The 21,304-nt window shown below is 41.7% G+C and overlaps 1 protein-coding gene across 6 annotated transcripts in view; it reads left to right on the top strand.

Moving 5' to 3' along the window:
- Positions 1-21,304, top strand: part of USP45 (ubiquitin specific peptidase 45) — an 81,806-nt gene that overhangs the window by 28,378 nt on the left and 32,124 nt on the right. For 4 of the 6 annotated variants that reach the window (XM_075554736.1, XM_075554737.1, XM_075554740.1 and 1 more), the window contains exons 6-9: positions 6,454-6,596; positions 8,976-9,071; positions 10,910-11,040; positions 14,940-15,027. In XM_075554736.1, the coding sequence (XP_075410851.1) occupies positions 6,454-6,596; positions 8,976-9,071; positions 10,910-11,040; positions 14,940-15,027 (458 nt within the window). Of the gene's footprint in view, positions 1-6,453; positions 6,597-8,975; positions 9,072-10,909; positions 11,041-14,939; positions 15,028-15,206; positions 16,939-21,304 lie in introns of those variants that run through there. The other 2 variants (XM_075554741.1, XM_075554738.1) reach the window with 2 other exon arrangements.

Here is a 21,304-nt window from a genome sequence, read left to right on the forward strand (position 1 = left end):
AATCATACCAAAAAGACCCCAGCACCCATAACATAAAACAGAGAAAAACCTCAAACAAAAGGAAAGTAGAAAACAGTGAAAACTAGAACAAGTTAAAATGGGCAAAAGGGAAAACACTCATCCATGAGGCTAGTAGAGGGCCTATGGGCCGAGTGTGGGGATCGACCGTACCGCTGACGCGCCGTGTCCCTTCCCTCGTTAGCCCTCAAATGAGGGCCGTTGTCAGAAGTGGTGAGTAAATGGGGAGCGTACGCTCAAGCTTTCTTTAATCATTGAAAAAATAAGGTAACTTCTCCCAGGCGCCCGTGGGAAGAGAGAAAAGGGACAGTGTTTCCCTTCTGCTTGCACGAGGCTGCGCACAGCACTCACACCTTTGGGAGAAGAGTGATGTCAGTTTACTGTCACTGGAAACAGATCCGCTCTTGGCTGTTTTCAGCGTCTTCTCTGGGCTTGCTCTTTTACTTTGGTAGTTAAAAGTTTCTGACTTGGCAAAACACTAACTGCATCTTCAGTGTGTTTTGAATACTATTTGTATTTCATGTTTTATTGCTATTTTTAAACTGTCTTTCAGAAAAGCTAGACAAGCGTTATCATTGGCAAGAGTGCCCGTTTCTTAGAATACATTTTTTTTGCATTATGAAGTTTTTAATATTTTTATTTGCCAAGTGCATCAATCTTTACCATTGTGGCTTTTATCCTTTGGGGTCATCCTGTGAAAAGTTTTGCATTCAAAGATTTATGAAGATAATTTTCCAAAATTTTCATTAAAACTTAAGACTAAGTTATTTTACTATTATGGTTTCATATCTTTAAACTTGGTTGGAAAAGATATTTGTAGACCTTTTTAAGTGAAGCCATTTTATTGTGGAAAGATTTGAGATATTTTACATTTGTACATTGTCCCAGAAAAGTTATCAAAAGGGAAGTAAAAATCACTTTTTCTTTTTCCTTTGCTGGCCCTTTGGTTAGTTTTCTGAATTGCACGATTGAAATCATGTAAAAACTTAGCAGGCCAACTCAGATGACAATTTGAGTTTTCAGATTATGGATTTAAAGGTAAATTAGGAGATTAAAAATAAAGAGCTTTAATTTTTTTATTTAGACAGTCTTGAAGCTTTATCTTAATGTTCTTTGCATTCTGGAGTTTATGTTATTTTTTTATGGAAATATATCTGATGGCAGTATTGATAATGTAGAAGGGATAAAGTGGTAGATTAAATCCATTTTATTTGATGTAGTTTTAAAAATCGATTTTAATAATTAATTTTCTAACCCTGAGGTCCTGTGTTTTTCTAATTATGGGTATCACTTTATTTTTGTTTGTGAGGGTAAAACTTGAAGAGACCGAGACAAATGAATGAGAATCAAGATTTATACAGTTTGTGTTCTTTGTTATTGTGCTCTAGCAGCCTTGTAATTTTTATATACTAGAGAACAACTTGCTATTCCATCAGTGCACAGAGGAAGAAGAGAGTCCCTCAAGGGAACATGTCCTAACCCTCTGTGTTGCTGAACAACCACTGTTTTTCTCACACAGAATGAATGCTTCTTATGTCAACACAACCTACGTTTATGTCCAATATGGATTTAATGATTCAGCCATTCCTTAAGCTAGAATCTCAAAACTCTCAGCTGGTAGTAAATTCCTAGGGGAGCACATTTTTGTAGATCACGTATACAGGGTCTTCAAAAAGCAATTGCAAAAGTTCCCCTATCTCTTAATTCTATTTTTTCCATGTGCTTTTTGAAGCCCCCCACCCCCAGAAAAAAAAAGTTTTACTAACATAATATGTTGTCCTAAATTTAAGGTTGGGCATCTCTCTGGTGTCCACTGCATATTGATTCTGTATGTCCCCATCATAAATTAGAAAATGAACATAAATAATTGAGAGTGATAATTGTAGTACCTGACATACAATGTACATTTGACAAGCCAATTGAGTTTGTGTTCTTAAATTTTGGAATTATGCTGTTAGTAAAAATAAAAACTTTGCCTTAAACAGTACACACTTAAATAGCTCTTAGAAAATGCCATTCCATTTGCTAGTTGAATGATCAGATTTGCTTTATACGCAAGTCTAATGGCATAATTAATTTGAATACTCTTTCACAGACTTGCATGTGAAAGTCACAAACAGGCCTTTGCCACTTGTGTGAGGTGGCTGTTTAGCCATGACATAAGGTATTTCTGTTGCCACTGCCCTGTGGGTATGTGCTTCCTGGCAGTGCTGTCCATATTTGGTGGCTGAGCATGGAGAGCCAGGTGGTGCTGCAAAGCATCGCACAGTGAAGCGTGGATCTCTCCAGGTTCAACATTTGTTATCCCTTACTGCTGCAGGGAAGGGGAAAATCTTTTCCATATGTTTCTTCCCTTTTTGCCTGCAGTTTTGTCCAGATGGTCCTGTGAACATTATTTACTTTAGAATGCTATCCCAGATGTTTTGAAAACAGATGGAAAAATGGAGATGTAAATTATTGATACAAGTTTTAACGTGTTTGTCCTTGCAAGACTAAAGTATACTTTATTTCTGGAACTATATTCCTAAATGAATTGCATATGTGTAATTAGTGTAATATAGTTCATGTTTCTCCAACCATTCTCTTTTTATATTTTTGTGATTAAAAAAAACCTTTTAGGTTATTTCAAACAGATAAATATAGATAAAAAAAGGATAATGGACCTTCATAGATTCATCCTCACCTTAAACTCTTGGGCAATCATGCATTCGTTTTATTTTTACCTGCTTTTTTCCCCTCTCCTTCAATTATTTTGAAGCCAATCGAAGATGCCATCTCGTTAAAGTTGGATGAGCACCCTTGTTAAAGAGTGTTAACTAATGGGTACACCTCTGAAGAGTCAGGTTTGTTCAGGGTAGTAGGTAACGCAGATCAATAGATTTGTTATTTCTTGTTCTGGTTGGACACAGGTCACGGAAGAGAATTTAGGCGGTAAATCAGAAAGAAGATTTGCATTGGGCAAATAAGTTAACTTCTTGGAGAGTAAATTTTGTAAGCATAAGGCAGCGATCTGAATAACAGCCTTGCCTAAGAAGATGGGAAAATGCTTGAATTTTAAGTATTCTTTTATCATAAAATTCCCATGAAACCATCTAGTGTGGAGTTCAGCAAACTGCCTCGCTAGCCAGCTAGCTATATGTGGTTCTTTGGTATACACACGTGACACTGAAGTAAATTTGAAAAAATTTAAAGGATATTATTCAGGTAATGGTGATTTCATTTGTGAAAATATGTATGGATCTTAAATTTTTAAATAATTGTGAGGGATAGGATTGGCTCTTCCATCTCCAAACTTTGCTCAACCATGATCTGACAGCAATCAGCATAATCAGGGTTGGAGCCTGCCTATTGTGTTCTCTAATCAGAATCTCAGGAATAAGGGGGAGGTAGGCTGCTTTCAATGCAAACCCAGCGTGGCTCCAAGGCAGCTTTCTCCTGTTTGTGTAGTGCTGCTTAAACACTCACTGGCTTTGGCTTTGACTTTGATATTCACTTGCAGACTTGAAAACTGTCTGGCCTCTCCTCCTCATTCCTACCCCCCCCCCCCCAGCCATGCCTGGCCTCACCACCTCAGTGACCTGCTTCATTGATGGCCCTGGCCTTTACCGCTTAGCTGTTCACTATCACCCATTTTGAAATATGGAGGGCTGAAAATGAGACCTATCTTGTTCATGTTGCTGCATTGACTTGCCATCTTAGGACTGATCATTAAGAAAACAAAACAAACCTCACTCTGGATAGCAGTAGGCATCTGGTAACAACCAGCAGCTTTTCAAGACGAGGCAAACAGGAATTAAAAGGGGGGAAGGGGGGCAAGTAGAAGGGTTTATGAAAAATACTGCAGCACAGGAGCGTAGAATCGAAGAAAAGTGAGGAAGATAGGGTTTTTCCCCATGCAATAGATTTACTTATTGAAGGAAGCATTTTAGAGGAGGCTACCAGTGTCCTCTTTTTTTTTTTTTTAATCAGTGACTGTTTCCACTTGTTTAAAAGGAAAGCCAAGAAATTAAGACCACAAAAGCAATGCGAAAGCTTAAACTTGTATTAACAATGAGAAAGCCCAGCTTTTGGAAATAAGGAATGATTTTGAGAAGGCAGCGCTCAGAGGACCTATATAAAGGGTATCTGGAGGGGATGAGTCAAGCAAGATAACGTGAGCAATAAACAATGGGCATAAAGGATTGATGTAGGCACTGATGATTTGGGAGACTCTGGTGGTCCAGTGATTGTGCTTGGGACTGCGAGCTGAAAGGTCGGCCGTAGAATGTCTGAGACAGGCCGGTAAAGACCACTTGGGCCAATTGTATGCTGTCCTGTAGGGTTTCTGTGAGTTGAAATCAACTCAGTGTCGCACCTTAACAACACGGGCTGTGACAACTGCTGTTCCAGGCACTTCATCAACACTACTTACTTCATCCTTATGAGAACCCCATGGAATAGATATCATTAGCCTTTCAGAATGAGCTCCATAGTGACAATTACTTGGAACTGGCAGTTTTTGCTATTCTAGAACAAGATTAACTTTGAAACCTGGCTGCTGTTTTCTCGTGGCAATGACAAACTTGCTGCGTGTGCCATTTGCCCTGGGCAGTAGTTTCTAAATTTTCTGGAAGATTAGAAATGGGTTTGGTTTTTTCATGGAAATCTTCCCTGGTTCACTGACACACGGCTCTCTGTTAAGGGATGAGTGTTTGCGTGTTGGGCTGCTGTCTACAAGGGCAGCAGTTGAAAGCCACCAGTCGCTCCGCAGGAGAAAGCAGGCTTTCTACTCCAGTAAAGAGGTACTCACTGGGGCGGTTCAGCCGGGTAGGATCCTACAGGGCCACCAATAAAAGGCGGAGGCTGCCTGCGCCTCCTGCTCCCCATCCCTCGCTTCAGAGAGAGGCATTCCTCTTCAGGCTGTTCTGGGTGCCGTGGAGCGGGTGCTGCTTGTAGTGGCCCCGTGTGAAACAGGCTTCTCCATCCTCTCCATTGTGACGTGCACGCCCATTGTTGCAGCCACCAGGTCACCTCTTCTTGGGGAGCTTCCTCTTTCCACTGCCCCTCCTCTTTACCAAGCAAGAGGCCCTTTTCCCAGAGACTTGCCTCTCACCCTACTTAATTGCTATTGGGGCCCATATCTCGATGTCTTTTCTTTGGCAAAGTTGCAGGTGTGAAGTCTAGCTTCACTTGAGCCAGCAGGATATAAGTGATATTAGTGCGCCCCTGCCTGAGAACAAATGTTCTTGCGGCGTTTTCCCTCTGGTCTTGCCCACACAGCAGTGACATCCCCCATCCCAACACACCCCCACTGAGTCAACTGCTCTAATGCTGTTCTGTCTTACTGCAGAGGGCTAAGATTCTATTAAAACCTGCTATTTCATCTCACAGTTGTTTTATTTTTAATATTAAACTTTCATAATATCTATTCTTCCTAGCATCCCACTCCTGTGGAAGTACCTTATCTGACATCATAAATTCTCAATGGAGAGATGAGACAGCCAAATATTTTGAAATTAATTAGCAAAGCAAGGCAGTAGGTATTGAAAATTAATCTCATTTAACTGTGGTGTCTCCTTCATAGCTGCGGTTTGATTCTGACTCATGGATACCTCGTGTGTAGCAGAGTAAGACTATACTGTATGGGGCTTCCAATGGCTGATTTTGTGGGCGTGGGTTACCAGACCTTTCTTGCTAGGTACTAGGTATCTCTGCTATACGCACACCTCCACCCTTGCTACTAATAGCTGAGCACATTAACCGTTTGCACCTGTGATTTCTCATGTCTCTGTAATCTAGACTAGCTCCTCATCCTTTCCCTGTCTTTCATGCCATTGGCATTTTTGAAGAACACAGGTGAGTTATTTTACTGAATGTGTTTGCATTTGAGTTTCTCTCTTGCTCATTTATTATCAGTTCAGATTTTCATTTGCTTCAGTGAGTGATACACTGCCCCTCTCCTTATTTTGATGGCCACCTTGCCCCAGGGCAGGACTGTGGGAGCCTGTGCCCTGAGCGTCTCGTGCATCTTGGTCTACCTGCATCACTGTTCGAGCGTTCTTTATGCGCTGGTCCAACAACCTTAAGGCTGCTTTCATGTCTTCATCGCTTCAGACCCAAAGGCAGCCTTTTCTTCAGAGCCTTCGTTCCTTTTATGGAGGAATGAACAGTACTTTGAAACTAAGATTTGGGTCTTTTCTACTTGTTTTATGACTTTATTCATTTACATTTAATTTTTAAATTCATCTAGATTTTATTTTGTGTATGCTGTAAGGTGTGGATTGTTGTATTCAAATAAAGTTAAATTAATTGCTTTAACAATAAGATAGGAAACGGATATACTTGTGTTCGCCTGTTTGTCAAGAACACCGATTAAAGGGGAAACATATGAATTATGCCAAATGATGTATATTTAATTTTATATCTCATACCAGCTATATTTTCTCTAACTCATAGGTCCATTTTCTAGGATAATAAAACTTTGTGAAGAAAAATGTGAAACGGGTGAAATGAGGACAGGAAGAAAAGGCAGCAGCGTAACAACTGTGAAAGGAATGACAAATTTAGGAAATACGTGCTTTTTTAATGCGGTCATGCAGGTAAGAGTCACCATCAGAAAGCTCTGTGAAATTTAAAAATATATCTTAATTCATTTATCGTTTATTTGGTATTTGGTAGCTCTGATTCCCTCTAACACAGGACACCTTGTGGAAAATGAGTTTTGGTGAAAGGTGTCTCAACAGATAGATGTTTTCACTTTCTGGAATCTCACAGACTCTACTGGTAGTCATGTCATTATCTGGTTCTTAAATTCTTACTGTGTATCTATCATCTAATATATTACTGTGAACAAAATAGGAATTCGATCATTTTTCGAGTACAACAGCTTAGTCGTTTTCTTGCTTGGGGGAATGGATGCTGCCTCCTCTGTCCCCCTCTCATGATGATGTCAGTCTGCTCAGCTTTCCTAGACTCTTTCTTGCTGGTTGATCAGGAAAAACCTTTGGAGTTGAGCTTTTGGAGTTAATAATGATCATATGTGGAACTTAGAAAACAAAGATACCTCTTTCTATGTCTATAGTTTTCAGGTTTGGAAAATCTAGGGTTAGATCTTGGGTTTTGATTTTTTTTCCTCCCAACAGTTTTATTAGGACGTAATTCACATATGCAATTCAATAGTTCAGTTACATCACGAAAAGTTGTACAGCCCTCACCACAATCCGTTTCAGACCCTTTCCTTCATTCTTGTCCTCAGCGTCATTATTCCATTAGTCCACAACCTCCCCTGCCTTACCCGTAAGGACCATTCGTCCCATTACTGTCTCTATGGACTTACTTTTCTTGGAATTCATACACACTGAAAAACATTTAAAAGCAAAACTAACAACAATAAAAAGTAGAATGGATAAAAACCTCAATTGAAAGCAAAACAAAATATTACAAACTAGAACAAATTGCAATGGATCATAAGGAAGATCAAGTGATAGAGTGCTGAGTTGTAACCTGACTGCATCTGCAGTGACCCCTTTCCTGTGTACTCTGCATTTAGCAAGGCTATTCACATCTCTGGTCCAGGGTCCCAGAGGGTTCTTCAGGGGTTTAATCCATGTGCATTTCACCTGCACTTTCCTTTCTTTTCTTTTAAACCGAAGCAACTTTAAAATGGTTCTAAAGGGAGATCAAATGATGTTACATTTTGACCTATGTCTGCATGGACTTTACAATCCTCTCTGTCTGATCACAGACCTATTCACATCCTTCAACTATGATCAGAGGGGATTCACTAGAGGTTAAGTCCATGTGTGGACCTGCAAATGGAACTGGGGCCTCTACTGTCATCCATAACCTTCTGCAAACCAGGTGTTCACAGTGTAAGCTCTGATGCCGTTCCCTGCTTTAGATTTGGATTATATTGTTTACAATCCTTGGATCACACACAGGCTCGTGGGCTTCTTCCATGTGGACTTAGTTGATGCCTCATTTAGATGGCTGCTTGGTTGAAAACAAGCCTTAAGGACCCCAGATGTTATTACATCTGCTAGCTGTGCACCAGCTGGTTTCTTCACCACACTTTTTCTGTAGCACCCACATTTTCAATGATCTCTTCATGAGGGTGAGCACCAAGCAGGACCATATCATAAGAATTAATTGCCCTTAGATTGGAGCTAGAGTTAAGTGCAAGTCCAATATCCATTCATGCAGCTGTGGTTATATCTGTCTCTGGCTCACCTTAGAGACAACACTGTCAGTTTATGTTACAGAACATTGTCGGTCACTCCCCTCCACCACCAGCCTCCGGGCCATCGCTTCCACTGCCATCACTGTTGACTTATAACGACCCTGTGAGTCTCTGAGCCTGATCAGGAGTAGAAAGCCTCATCCTTCCCATGTGAAGCTGGCTGGTGGTTTAGAACTGCTTACCTGCATTTATCAGCCCAATGCAGAACCACTAAGCATTGACAGTGTCCTTGATTTTGGTTTTGTTCGAAGCCACAAATGATTCTGATATAAAGCTCTAGGATGAGAACCACGGGCTTAAACTGAAAAATTCATGCATCTTCAAGAGGACTACCACTTTTGTCTTATATTTGCACGTTTATTGGCTTATCTGTAGACTATCAAGTGAACATTATATGTTCCTTTAGAAGTTTATCTATCTCTGTGTGTCTTTTCATTTGTTTTGGCCATCTTAGCCATCATCTGTATATGTGTCTTTCTTCTTTTCCCATAGTGCTTCTGATTGGTTTTATCATGAATAGTGACATATACTACACACAATATGCATTTGACTAACATTTTCAATATTTTCTTAAGTAGATTATTGCTTTGCTAAATGAAATGTGACCCTCAGGCGTAGTGGTTAGGCATTGGGCTGCTAACTGATACTGCGAAGCTAACTGAAATGTGAAGCTTTTATATTATATTATTTGAAACCAGAGACGTTACTAAATCAAGAGATGACTTTTGTTTTATTTTAGAACTTGGCACAGACTTACATTCTTACTGAATTAATGAATGAGATCAAAGAAAATGGTACAAAATTAAAGATCTTTCCTTCTTCAGACTGTCAACTGGTGAGTAAGAAGTCAAACTGTCTAGACAGTTGATCTTTTCAGTTGAAACACTGATGCTTCTGAAATGGTCCCATCCTGATGATCAGAACTGTCAAATGGTATGGAAGTTGAATGACATTTTAAAAACAAAAATTTGTAAGAATTTGTGAAAATAATCAATTTTCAAACTTTGAAAAACATAATTTTAAGAAGCTTTAATAGTTCCAACCTACCAAAGATAAAAAAATACAAAATATTGAAACAAACAAACATACTAGGAAAAAACAAATGAAGTTTGTCTTTTGTTGAAAATATCTAGAACCTATTTTATAGTACTGATAGCAGTTGCATACATATTGCTTGTTTTTCCTTAAAGGCCAATTTAATTTAATAGTGGGCAACTAAAGGTTTGGGGAGCCTAATCTGGTCGTGGTTTTTAAGCTGGTGAGGAAGGATTGGAAAAAAAAAAAAAAAGGAGTAACCACTGGTATTCAGAGGCTGGCCTGGCACTCCCAGTGAGAGCCTGCTGCTCTCTGGCTATGCCGAGTCTCTCAGGACACTGCCCACAGGCTAGGTTCCTCATCCAGAGGCGATGATCAAACAAGACCAGGAGACACAGACAGAAACCAGGTCAATCTGCCACCCACAAAGTTCCAAAGACCCCTCGCTGCCACATGGAGTAGCTCCCTCCTTCTAAATACTACTACTATTTTTTTTAAATTATGACAGCTTTATGTCTGTATCTCAAACGTTTCCACTTCAGCATTGCTCCATGTACAATTCCGTGACATTGATTGCATTCGTCATGCTCAGCAACTCTCATCCCCACTGTCCGTTCTCAGTATTATCATTGAACCATTTTTTTTCCTTTGGCAGTTACAGCTTTTTCTAGTTTTCTCTCACAGGGAAGATTTAGTGAGATGCTCAGTCGCAGAATTACCTTCATTTTCTGACCACAGCCAGTCTAGAAAGAATCTGTTTCTATGGTCCCGCCACAAATCTCTCAGACCCCAAATCCTGTGAAGAGGGTCTTTTAAATGCCCTCTAACTTTGACACCCCGTGGTGTGTCTTTTCCCTCTTTGCAATGAGTAATGAACCCAACTTGTTCAGCAGTAGCTGTGTTCCTGGTCATCTGTGCTTGGAAGGTATCAACACTAGTAATAATGATTTTTGTTAAAAATAGAGCTGTTTTGGGGGTGTGGAGATGGAAAAAATGAGGAGCTGATACCAAGGGCTCAAGTGGAAAGCAAATGTTTTGAGAATGATGATGGCAACAAATGTACAAATGTGCTTGACACAGAGCATGTATGTATGGATTGTGATAAGAGTTGTACAAACCCCCAATAAAATGGTTAAAAAAAAACACAGCTGTTTTATGTGTGTGTGTGTGTGTGTGTGTGTGTGTGTCTGCACAAAGTTTGTGTATTATATTGAAAACAATTAAAAATAAGATCTAGTGCTTATTTCAAAATAATAATCTTAGATAATTTCCTATTGGTAAAATATTTGGGAGAAAATAACATGAGTTTTTCTAATAAATCTAATTTATTAAGTTCTATAAAGGCAAAGTTGATCAATAATTTTACTTGTGATAAAGTACATTAAGGAATTATTAAAAATAATTAAAGAGCAATGATTCCATGCTTATGGAATAGGTTTATAAATTGAAGGGAAAGAATGTTAAAATATGAGTTTTTCAAGATAACACATTTAATATTTCCTATTTTTAATATATTAATAAAGGTTCTTAATACACATGAGTCAAGGTAACTGCCATCACTTAAACAAAGTATCACGGTTAGATTTTTCTTAGTGCTACTTAGTATTTCTGACTCAGAGTTGATCATGTTTTTTGCAGGATCCATTAATGGTAGAACTTTCAAGCCCTGGGCCACTGACCTCAGCCTTGTTCCTGTTTCTTCACACCATGAAGGAGACTGAGAAAGGACCACTCTCCCCTAAAGTTCTCTTTAGTCAGCTTTGTCAAAAGTGGGTGCATTTACCTTTTAAATGTAAATAACCAGGAGTTACAAAACACTCCTGTCTTACTACTCATCCGTGTTTGTATGTTTCAGCATGCAAGCCCTGCACCTATGTTTCAGATTTATTCCCCAAAATTCATGATTTGGGGGTCTTGATTTTGTTTCTTACTACCTTGTTCAGCTTAACTTGCTAGTTCTAGTCGTCTCATGTAGATTTGAGAACTTTTGTATGGAGACAGTGACGTTGGTGACTGAAGAGCCTTTAATTTCTTCCTGTCCAATCTGGACCCTTTTGTAGGTTTCTTACTTTGTATCATCCGGTGAGGCCCTCCCGTGTGCTGTTGCTGTGAGGAAGTGGGCGGCTCTGTTCTCCGTCTTAAGGGGAGATTGTTCATTTGAACACATTTTGTATGATAGCTGTAGATACATGTTTTTAACTTTAAAGATGCTCTGCCTAGCAGATTTAGGGAATTATGATCAGTGACAGGTGTTTTGAACGTTATCAGGAATCGGTTGTTGGGTTTTGTCAAATACTTTTCTGCATTTATTGAAATAATCGTGTTTTTCTTTCTTTGGTCTGTTGATTTTATGAATTATGTTCATGGATATTCTTTATGGCTTTATTCAGGTATGCTTCACTTACAATGAACTGCACATATTCAGCATGAGCAGCTGGCTAAGTTTTGGCAGGTAGATTCATTGAAACCATTGCCTCATTTGTTACATACCCACCAAGGAAACATACTTGTTTCCTCTGGCCCTTCCCTCTGAACCGCTTGCCCCTGGTTGCCAGTTCCCTACTTTTCTCACTGTTGATGTGGTTTCAGTTTCCAGCATTTTGAATTAGCTGCTAGTACGCTTTGCTTGTCTGTGCCTTCTCTCACTTGGCATAATTACTTTGAGACTGTATCTCTGTGCATATCTGGGTATTGTTTTGTGTATACCTTGATTGACTTAGGGATGTTGAACCCATCTCTTGAAGTTTCTTTGTTAATGGTAATTATCAGCCCACCTGTGATGAATATTCCTTGGGGGGTAGTGCTTCAACTTTCTTTAAGCCTATTTTTAAGAAATAACCTTTTATTTGGAAATAATTTTAAAATAAGTTACCAAAAAAATAGTACAACTTCCCCTGTACCCTTTACTCGGCTTCCTCCAGTGATCCTATCTAGCGTAAGCATTGCGTTGCCAAACCAGGAGATCGACTTCAGCACTGGTGACCTGGGCACAAGGGTCAGAGAGGCTGTGGAGTGACTCTGCTTTCCCGCCCATTCAAACCCTTCATTTGCTTCCTTTACTCCCTCATGTTGCTAACTAGTATTTGATATGCTGTGCTCTCACTGGGTTTTGTCCACAAGAAAAAGTAATCAGCCCAACAAAATGTTTGCTAAACAATGTTATTCAAGGGCATTTAATCCTGATTTTACGATATTCTGTGTTACACCATATACCTTGATAGAGTGGAAGTACAGTATAGTATAAGCCCCTGCAAAGCCTCTCTGCGTGATTGTGGTGGCCCCGCGTAAGCGTGAGCAGAACTGTATACTCGGTGCAGTTTTCAGGGACTGAGTTTTCTGCAGTAGACCACACAGCCTAAAGTGAGTTCTGTGAGATGGGGCATAGCTCTGTGAGCGTGGAAAAATGATCTATCTTTTCACATTTTCCTCATCTTTACAAAGACTGAAATAGTAGAACTTCATAGGTCCTGTAGAGAGTAAGTGAGATAACCGTGGTGAACACAGCACACTGCTGGGCATATAGTAACCAACTGAAACCACACTCACTGCCCTCGAGTCAGTGCCGTCTCATTGTGAGCCTGGACAACAGGGAAGAGCTGGTGCTGTGAGTTTCCGAGGCTGTAACACTTTGTGCAAATAGAAAACTAAACCAGACTCGCTCCCATCGAGTCCATGCTGTCTCATATCGACCCCCGGTGGGTTGCTGAGACTAACTGTTTACAGGAGTAGAAAGCCCAGTCCTCCCTCCGAGCTGCTTGTGGTTTCGAACTGCCCACCATGGGGTTCGCAGCCCAATGCATCACCACTATACCACTAGGACTCCTTCGGCATATAGTAAGCAGTCGATAAATATATGCTATAATTAAAATTCTTATTTAAATTTTCAAAACGGACCTCTGTTGGTGCTGTGGTTAGGCTGCTAGCTGTATCATCAGCCAGTACACCTTGAGAGAAAGATGAGGCTGTGTCTCTTCCCATAAAGGTCTGCAGTCTCAGAAGCCCTCTTTCTCTGTGGTTTAGAATCAACATTATGGCTGTCTTTCTGTTTTTGCTGTTGTTAAATTTTCAAAATTAATGATAGATAATGGGATATCTACTCTACATACTTGATTTTTCCCTTAGGACAACGTCTAGTCTATTAATCACAGGACGAACATATCCTAGTTCCCCAATTGTCCTCAAAGGAGCCCTGGGTGTGCATATGTTTAAACTCACCCAATGACTGCACGAGTGATAGACCAGACACTCGGTTTCTGTAAAGATTACAGTGAAGAAAACCCAATGGGGCAGTTCTGCTCGATCACATGGGATTTCGGAGTTGAAAACAGCACACAACAACATTCATTGTCCTGTTGATGGACACATTATTGAAACGTCACGAGAACATATGAGCGCTTCGAAGTAGAGGTGCTGGATCACTGTGGGTTACAGGTTGGGCTGCACCCAAGGTTAGCAGTTCAAAACCACCAGGCACTTCTCACTCCTCAGGAGAAAGATAAGGCTTTCTATACCTATAAAGAGTTACAGTGTCAGAAACCCACAGGGAAGTTCTGTCCTGTCCTATGGTCTTTGTGAGTCAGAAAAAACTTGGTGAGTTTGTTTTGGTCATATACGTGAGACAAAATGAGTTTGATTTGGTCTTATCAATGAAATAATTTTCTTCTTTTTGACTGGCCTGTTTTGCTCAGCAGGACGCTTTCCTCCATGTTAGGGCATGTCGGCACTTCACTGCCGAGTGATAGTCCAATGTGAGTGCATTCACCACATTCTGTGGTTCCACTCATCTGTAGGTGGACATGTTGGTTGTTTCTGCCTTTTGGCTTGTGTGAAAAGTGCTCCAGTGACCACCAGTCTGCAGTTTTCTGTTTGTGTTCTTGTCTTTCCTTTTCTGGTGTATGCCTGTCAGTGAGACTACCGGGTCACGTGAGCTTCACATTCCACCTTTTGAGGGCCCGCCACACTGGATCCACAGCAGCAGCCCCATTCGAGGTCCCACATCAGTGCAGGACTTTCATCTTTGTCGAATTGATTTTTGTGCGTAGGGTAAGACGGGGGTTTATTTATTTATCTTGAAAATTACTGAGCTCAACTAAATATGTGCTGTGTCAGTACCTCTGTGCACAGCACCCGGTCCTTTCATTTAATAAATACACAAGAAATCTAATGGTCAAAGCCTTGCCTAAGTTACCTCCACTGAGATGCTAATTTATAGTCCTGTGCTCTAACATGATTGACCGTTAGCCTCTCTTGGTTATTTGATACAGGAAACTAATGGAGTGCGGTGTGTTCTTAGTTTAGCCTCCAGTGCCCTTTGTTCCGTTGGCTCGCTGTGTGTCCTTACAAAGTCCTTGGAGAATCCCTCCACGCCCTCATGCGCAAGGGAGGGAATAGTACATCCATGGTTACTTGGGGATTAGAGGACTTGCTTTGTGAATTTCCTTGTGTGATTGCTTTATAAATGTTGGACAAAATATTCTCTGCACGTACTTAAATTTTTTTCTTGTTTAGAATGGTAATCACAATTAATCTTTCTAATTGAAAAAAGTTTTAAGTTGAATTTTCAAATGTGTATTATCTCAGTGTTTTAAAAGAGTAGTGCTACTGCATACCCACATGAAAGTACTCTTTTTTAGTTGTTGTCTTCTTTCCTTTCTGACTTAAATCACAGGGCCCCTCGATTTAAAGGCTGCCAACAGCAGGACAGCCAGGAGCTCCTTCATTACCTGCTGGATGCGGTGCGGATAGAAGAGACAAAGGTCAGATTCTGCATCATTTTCTTTTAATAAGAAGACACAACTGTCTGATTATTTATTATGACTTTAAAGCAAGGTTGAGCATTAGATTGGTTGTTTAGAAACTCTTGTGTTTTCTTTTTTGATATAAGACTGTTTTTGCACCTTTCATAATTTTCTGTCCCTTTATTGGTACCCTTTAGCTGCAGAGAAGCAATGAATTCATATAGCCGAAGAAAAACTACGAATGTGTGACTACAAGTGAGGGGGAGATAGTGAGGCCGAGGAAGAGACTGGAAAGTTGTCAAGGATCCAGAAGGCAGTCTCTCTCTCTGAGGAAATGACGTGGTAGCAGATCTGACCCCCTGTGTTTACACAAAGGAGGAGAATCCAACTCCACACCAGCGAGGCCTCTTTATTGCCCCACGGCCGAAGTCAGGCAGGCCTCTACCCTCCATCCTTCTGTAACCCTATTCTGACACCAACTATTTCTCCTACAGTCTTCTACTCTGCGGGCTTTAATAATTCCTTGCAGTGACCACACAGTACTCACTGCCAGTGCTAACAGCTATGGTGGTTTTTTAGGGACGTTACCAGGCTACTATAAGCTAGAGTCAGAAAGCATTAGCTAGTCACTGGTCCTCAGTAGTGCCTCGTGGTAGGCAGCACTCACATCTCCCTCCAGTCCACGTTCACACCGTCAGCCCTCTGTTTGCATGGCCCATAAAGTCCTCTTGCGGCACATCCTCACCGTTCCATGGGCTCAGCAGTGTGGCTCGCTGCTTTGTTCTAATGTGACTCCTCTATTGCTTCCTCCACCCGAGGCAGGGATCCTGCATGTGTTCCCTTGGTGGCTCCATTCTCTTGGTACGGATTCTCGGTACTTGTTTCTGAGATGGCTTTCTCAGCAAGGACGAAACCAACCAGTGTATGAGCTAGAGTCTTCTACACCCTCTTTGCACGGTCTCACCCAGTAAATGGGCAGGAACTACAATGTCTGTGGATGGAAGAACCGTACTAACCAATTTTTCACTTCACCACAGTTTCCTCATTTCTCAGGCTCTGTAGATTGTCTTTGTTTGCCATTCTGCAAATAGCTTCTCTGTCTGAATGGAAGAGCACAACCACTGTTGCTTCTGTGGCTGCACATTGCAAAAGTCCGTTCCAACTGACTTAAGTTTGTATGTTACAGTTAGAATTCTCCCTTCAGAGCTGAACTGGCTCTTTGTGGATTTCAACTCTAAATTCCAGTGAGAGAGAAACTGTATGAGCCTCTATTTCATAGGGTCTACCCGGATCAGTACCAAATTTGGTTCAGTAACTTTGTTGTGTATCTGAAGACTTCAAAAAGTTCATGAAATGGTTCATTGTATTGTTAGGAATATACATAGCTTCCTGCCCCTCCCCCGAAAAGAACTTGTTCCAAAGGACGACATTGACCCTGCAGCTATGGGAGATGGACATATTTGATCAGAGCACACGGGAGCAGATGAAGGGGCAGGAGGAGAGAGTGGAGCACAGCCTGGCCCACCAGGCCGTGATGATGATGTTCCTGAGTAGAGCAGTCAGTCCACAGAGAGAACAACATGGCTGGCCCTACTATGAGACATGATGCCCCTCAGTGACTAAGGGCGATACAGGGGACAGCACCGGAGACACAGTGTGGGAATTGCACCTGACCTGATCCCACCACACCGAGGCAATGCACTGGGGGAGTGCAGCGGAACAGCAAGGGAATGGAGTGGCAAGGTCCCCAGGGAATGCTGAAAGCGGACTTTGGGGCCAGGGCGTGGTGCCCCAACAGACTGGACTGGAAAACGCTCCTAAGGGCCAGCAAACGATCCCTGAACTAACTACAAGCTTTTCTCTTGTGAACTGTTTTGTTCTGTTCTTTTTCAGTGGTTTGTTTTGGTTGTATTGTTGTCTGGTTGTATACTGTCGCTTTGTGTTCCTCTGTCTAGTTTTCGTGCATGTTAGTGACCCCACAGGTCTGTCTGAATAGGACAGGCTGGATGAACTATCTGGATGAAAAACAACGGGACCGACAGTTCCGGGGGGATTTGGGGTGGGGGGTAGGGGGGGTAAGGAAGTGGTGTTAACAAACCCAGGGACAAGGGAAAAACATGGGACCCCAAATGGTAGAGAAGGGGGAGTGGCAGGCCTGATGGGAAATGATCAAGGGTAAGGTTGCTTAGAGAAGAGGTATACTCTAGCCCAGGGGGCGATGAAGCATGGTAGTAGGGCAGGAGGAAGGTCAAGGGAGATGGAGGAAAGAGCTAGGAGTCAAAGGGCATTCATGGAGGTCTAGACAAAGACATGTACATGCATATATATATAGGAGGTTGGGGAAATAGATCTTTGTGTCGATATTTATAGGTCAAGTATTAAGGTGGCGGAAGGACCTTGGGCCTCTACTCAAACACTCCCTCTATGCATGAATACCTTCTTTTATTAAATTGGAACTCTATGATCCTCAGTCTCCCGACACAACGGCTGGAGCCAAAGTGTGTGAACAAGTAAATGTGGTGAAGAAAGCTGATGGTGCCCGGCTATCAAAAGAGATAGTGACTGGGGTCTTAAAGGCTTGAAGATAAACAAGCGGCCATCTAGCTCAGAAGCAACAAAGTCCACATGGAAGAACACACCAGCCTGTGTGATCGAGTGGTCCCAAAGGGATCAGTTACCAGGCATCAAAGAACAAAAAATCATATCATTGACTGCACACCTCCATGATAGGATCGCTGAAGACAAATGGGTGCACAAGCAAATGTGGTGAAGAAAGCTGATGGTGCCCGGCTATCAAAAGAGATAGTGTCTGGGGTCTTAAAGGCTTGAAGGTGAACAAGCGGCCATCTCGCTCAGAAACAAATAAGCCCACATGGAAGAAGCACACCGGCCAGTGCGATCACGAGGTGCCCAAGGGACCAGATATAAGGCATCATGCAAAAAAAAAAAAAAGATATGTGTGTGTATGTATGTGTATATATGTGTATATGTATATATGTATGTGTATATATATATTATATTAAATGAAGGGGGAAGTGCAGAGTGGAGACCCAAGGCCCAAGTGTCGGCCAATGGAGATCCCCTCATAGAGGGGCTTAGGAGAGGAGATGGGTTAACTAGGGTGTGAGGTAGTATTGATGAAGAACACAGCTTTCCCCCAGATCCTGGATGCTTCCTCCCCCCAACTACCATGATCCGAATTCTACCTTGCAGGGCTGGATAGGACAGAGGCTGTACACTGGTACATATGAGGGTTGGAGGTACAGGGAATCCAGGGTGGATGATACCTTCAGGACCAAGGGTGTGAGGGGCAATGCTGGGAGAGTGGAGGGTGAGTGGGTTGGAAAGGGGGAACTGATTACAAGGATCCACATGTGACCTCTTCCCTGGGAGAGGGACAGCAGAGAAGGGGGGAAGGGAGACCCCGAATAGGGCAATATATGACAAAATAACGAGGTATGAATTACCAAGGGCATATGAGGGAGGGGGGAAAGGGGAGGGAGGGGCGGGGGGGAAAAGAGGACCTGATGCAAGGGGCTTAAGTGGAGAGCAAATGCCTTGAGAATGATTGGGGCAGGGAATGTATGGATGTGCTTTATACAATTGATGTACGTATATGTATGGATTGTGGTAAGAGTTGTTGGAGTCCCTAATAAAATGTAAAAGAAGAAAAGAGAAAAAAAAATGATTAGGGCAAAGACTGTACAGATGTGCTTTATACAATTGATGTATGTATATGTATGAACTGTGTAAAGAATTGTATCAGCCCCAATAAATTGTTATAAATAAATAAATAAATAAAAATAAAGTGAATTTGCATTCCCCCCCCCCCAAAAAAAAGAATATACATAGCAAAATTGACATCAATTCAGCAGTTTCTGCCAGGGGTTACGGGTGTGTGCTCCTTCTCATCCTCCTCTTCTGAGTGGGACCTCCCCCATTAACATAAAGGCCCTGCTCGTTTCTTTCCGATATATTCTTTTAGCAGCAAGATGAAGAAAGATTGTATTGTCTTTGTGTTGTGAATAGTAAATGTGTCATGACCCTCTTGAGTCTACAGATACTAGGGGAAGTGAAAAATGTATCGTTACAAAATTCTAGAACCCTTTTCTTAAAAAACAAATGTACCAAAATTTGGTATTGTTTCTTGACCTATCTTCTATCTAGGAGTATAAACTTCTGAAGCCAGCGTTTCCATCTCTAAACGATCCCAAAGTATTTGGTTCTGCTCAATTTACACCACACTAAAATGGGAGTGTTAGCATTCTCAAGGGGCCCAAATCATGTTCTTTTTAAATGTTCTTTGAGTTTTAGGCACAAAAAGAAGTCTGTATATCTGGGCCCTGGGGTGAAGTTCTCATAGGACAGCCCTAGCTATTCTGGAGGAATGAGGAGATGCGTTGTTGTGATGGGAATAAATTCCACACCACAACTTTCCTGGGTTTTTTTTTTATCACCCTTGCAGATTTCTGCTCGTTAAATGCTTTTACAATAAGCCTCCATGGTCTTTCTGTGTCCTTTGAGAAGAGCTCTCAAGATGCCCCTTTTGGAATCCCCAACACCAGTTGCTATCACCTTCTTCTTTTTAAAAAAATCATTTTATTAGGGGCTCATACAATTCTTATCACAATCCATACATCAGTTGTGTAAAGCACATTTGTACATTCACTGTCCTCATCATTCTCAAAGCATTTGCTCTCCACTTAAGCCCCTGGCATCAGGTCCTCATTTTTTCCCCTCCCTCCCCGTTCCCCACTTCCTCATGAACCCTTGATAATTTATAAATTATTATTTTGTCATATCTTTCCCTGTCCGACGTCTCTCTTCACCCACTTTTCTGTTGTCCATCCCCCAGGGAGGAGGTCACATGTAGATCCTTGTAATTAGTTCCCCCTTTCCAATCCACCCTCCCTCCACCCTCTCAGTATCGCCACTCACACCACTGGTCCTAAAGGGATCATCTGCCCTGGATTCCCTATGTTTCTGGTTCCTATCTGCACCAGTGTACATCCTCTGTTCTAGCGAGACTTGCAAGGTAGAATTGGGATCATGATAATGGGGGGGGGGGGCATTTAGGAACTAGAGGAAAGTTGTATGTTTCATCGTTGCTACATCGCACCCTGACTGGTTCGTCTCCTCCCCGATACCCTTCTGTAAGGGGATGTCCAGTGGCTCTCACCTTCTAAGCTGGCTTCTCTGCTTTGAATGTAACTGGCCCAGAGGTTCTTGCTAGAAGATGTGGTTTTGAATGGACATTTTTTGAATGTATTCAAACAAAACTGAGATGGCTGTAACTCCAATAGAACTTGTCTATAGCCTAGCCATCCACTGATCACAGAGACATGTTTAAACACATTTTGTGTTGGAATACTCTGCATCAGTGAACCTCAGTAACAATACTGTTTGACTTACCCTCATGGTAGTTCCGGTACGATTTCTGTAGCGGGCGGCCAGGATGCTGTCTTTCCTTAGGGTTGGCAGGAAGATGTTGACTATGTGATGATCAGCTATTGTAACTGGAATGAAAAGTTACCTCTGTGCAGCTTTTCCCTGTTGATAGTACAAACAAAACAATGAAGTCTGTCCCTGTCCACCCCCTCCCCACATCATGTCACTTGTTGGCGATCACTGTTGCGTGTGAGTGGCTTCTTGTGTTCTGATGGTGCGTTAGGGTGCACAGTGCCTTAAGAACGCAGGCAGCGCGACAGGAAACATTGGCTTTGATTGCTCTTATCTTCCTCAATTGGAGGGCTTTTGATGGAGCGAAAAAATTGAAATGTTGAGTCTATGAGTCTACTCAGCCTTGTAAGCAAGGACAGTCAGGGCGGTCTGGTACAGTGAGTACCCACTGAGCTGCATTGTGTGGCCTGGGAATGCCACAGCTGCCGGCCTGCTGCTGCCGGAGCGTGTAGCAGCCATGTGGTTTTGGATCGACTAAAGGCTACTGCGCAGTGCCTGCAACCAGGATCTTTTGGTAATGATTAAAAATCATTGGCCTAACTTTATTTGGCTTTATAAGTCCATGTCTTATCAATATAAACCTGAGGAGCATATATATTTTGCTGAATCGAATGCTAACCGGGTCACTCACACAGAAATGGTCTGTTTGTTTGTTTGTTTTTTAAAGTGTAAAAATAGGAAATCAAGTCTTATTACAGGAAGTTATTCAGTAAGAAATCTTTCCCACTTACCGGATATGTGCCTTTTGGGGTGTTTTTTTTTCCCAAAGTAAATAATTCAAACAGTTTGCTGTTTTTGCTCGTTTTCAAGTGTGTTATCACAGGCTACGTTTCAG

Source organism: Tenrec ecaudatus, chromosome 7, assembly GCF_050624435.1.
Source record: "Tenrec ecaudatus isolate mTenEca1 chromosome 7, mTenEca1.hap1, whole genome shotgun sequence".
NCBI classification, from domain to species: Eukaryota; Metazoa; Chordata; class Mammalia; order Afrosoricida; family Tenrecidae; genus Tenrec; species Tenrec ecaudatus.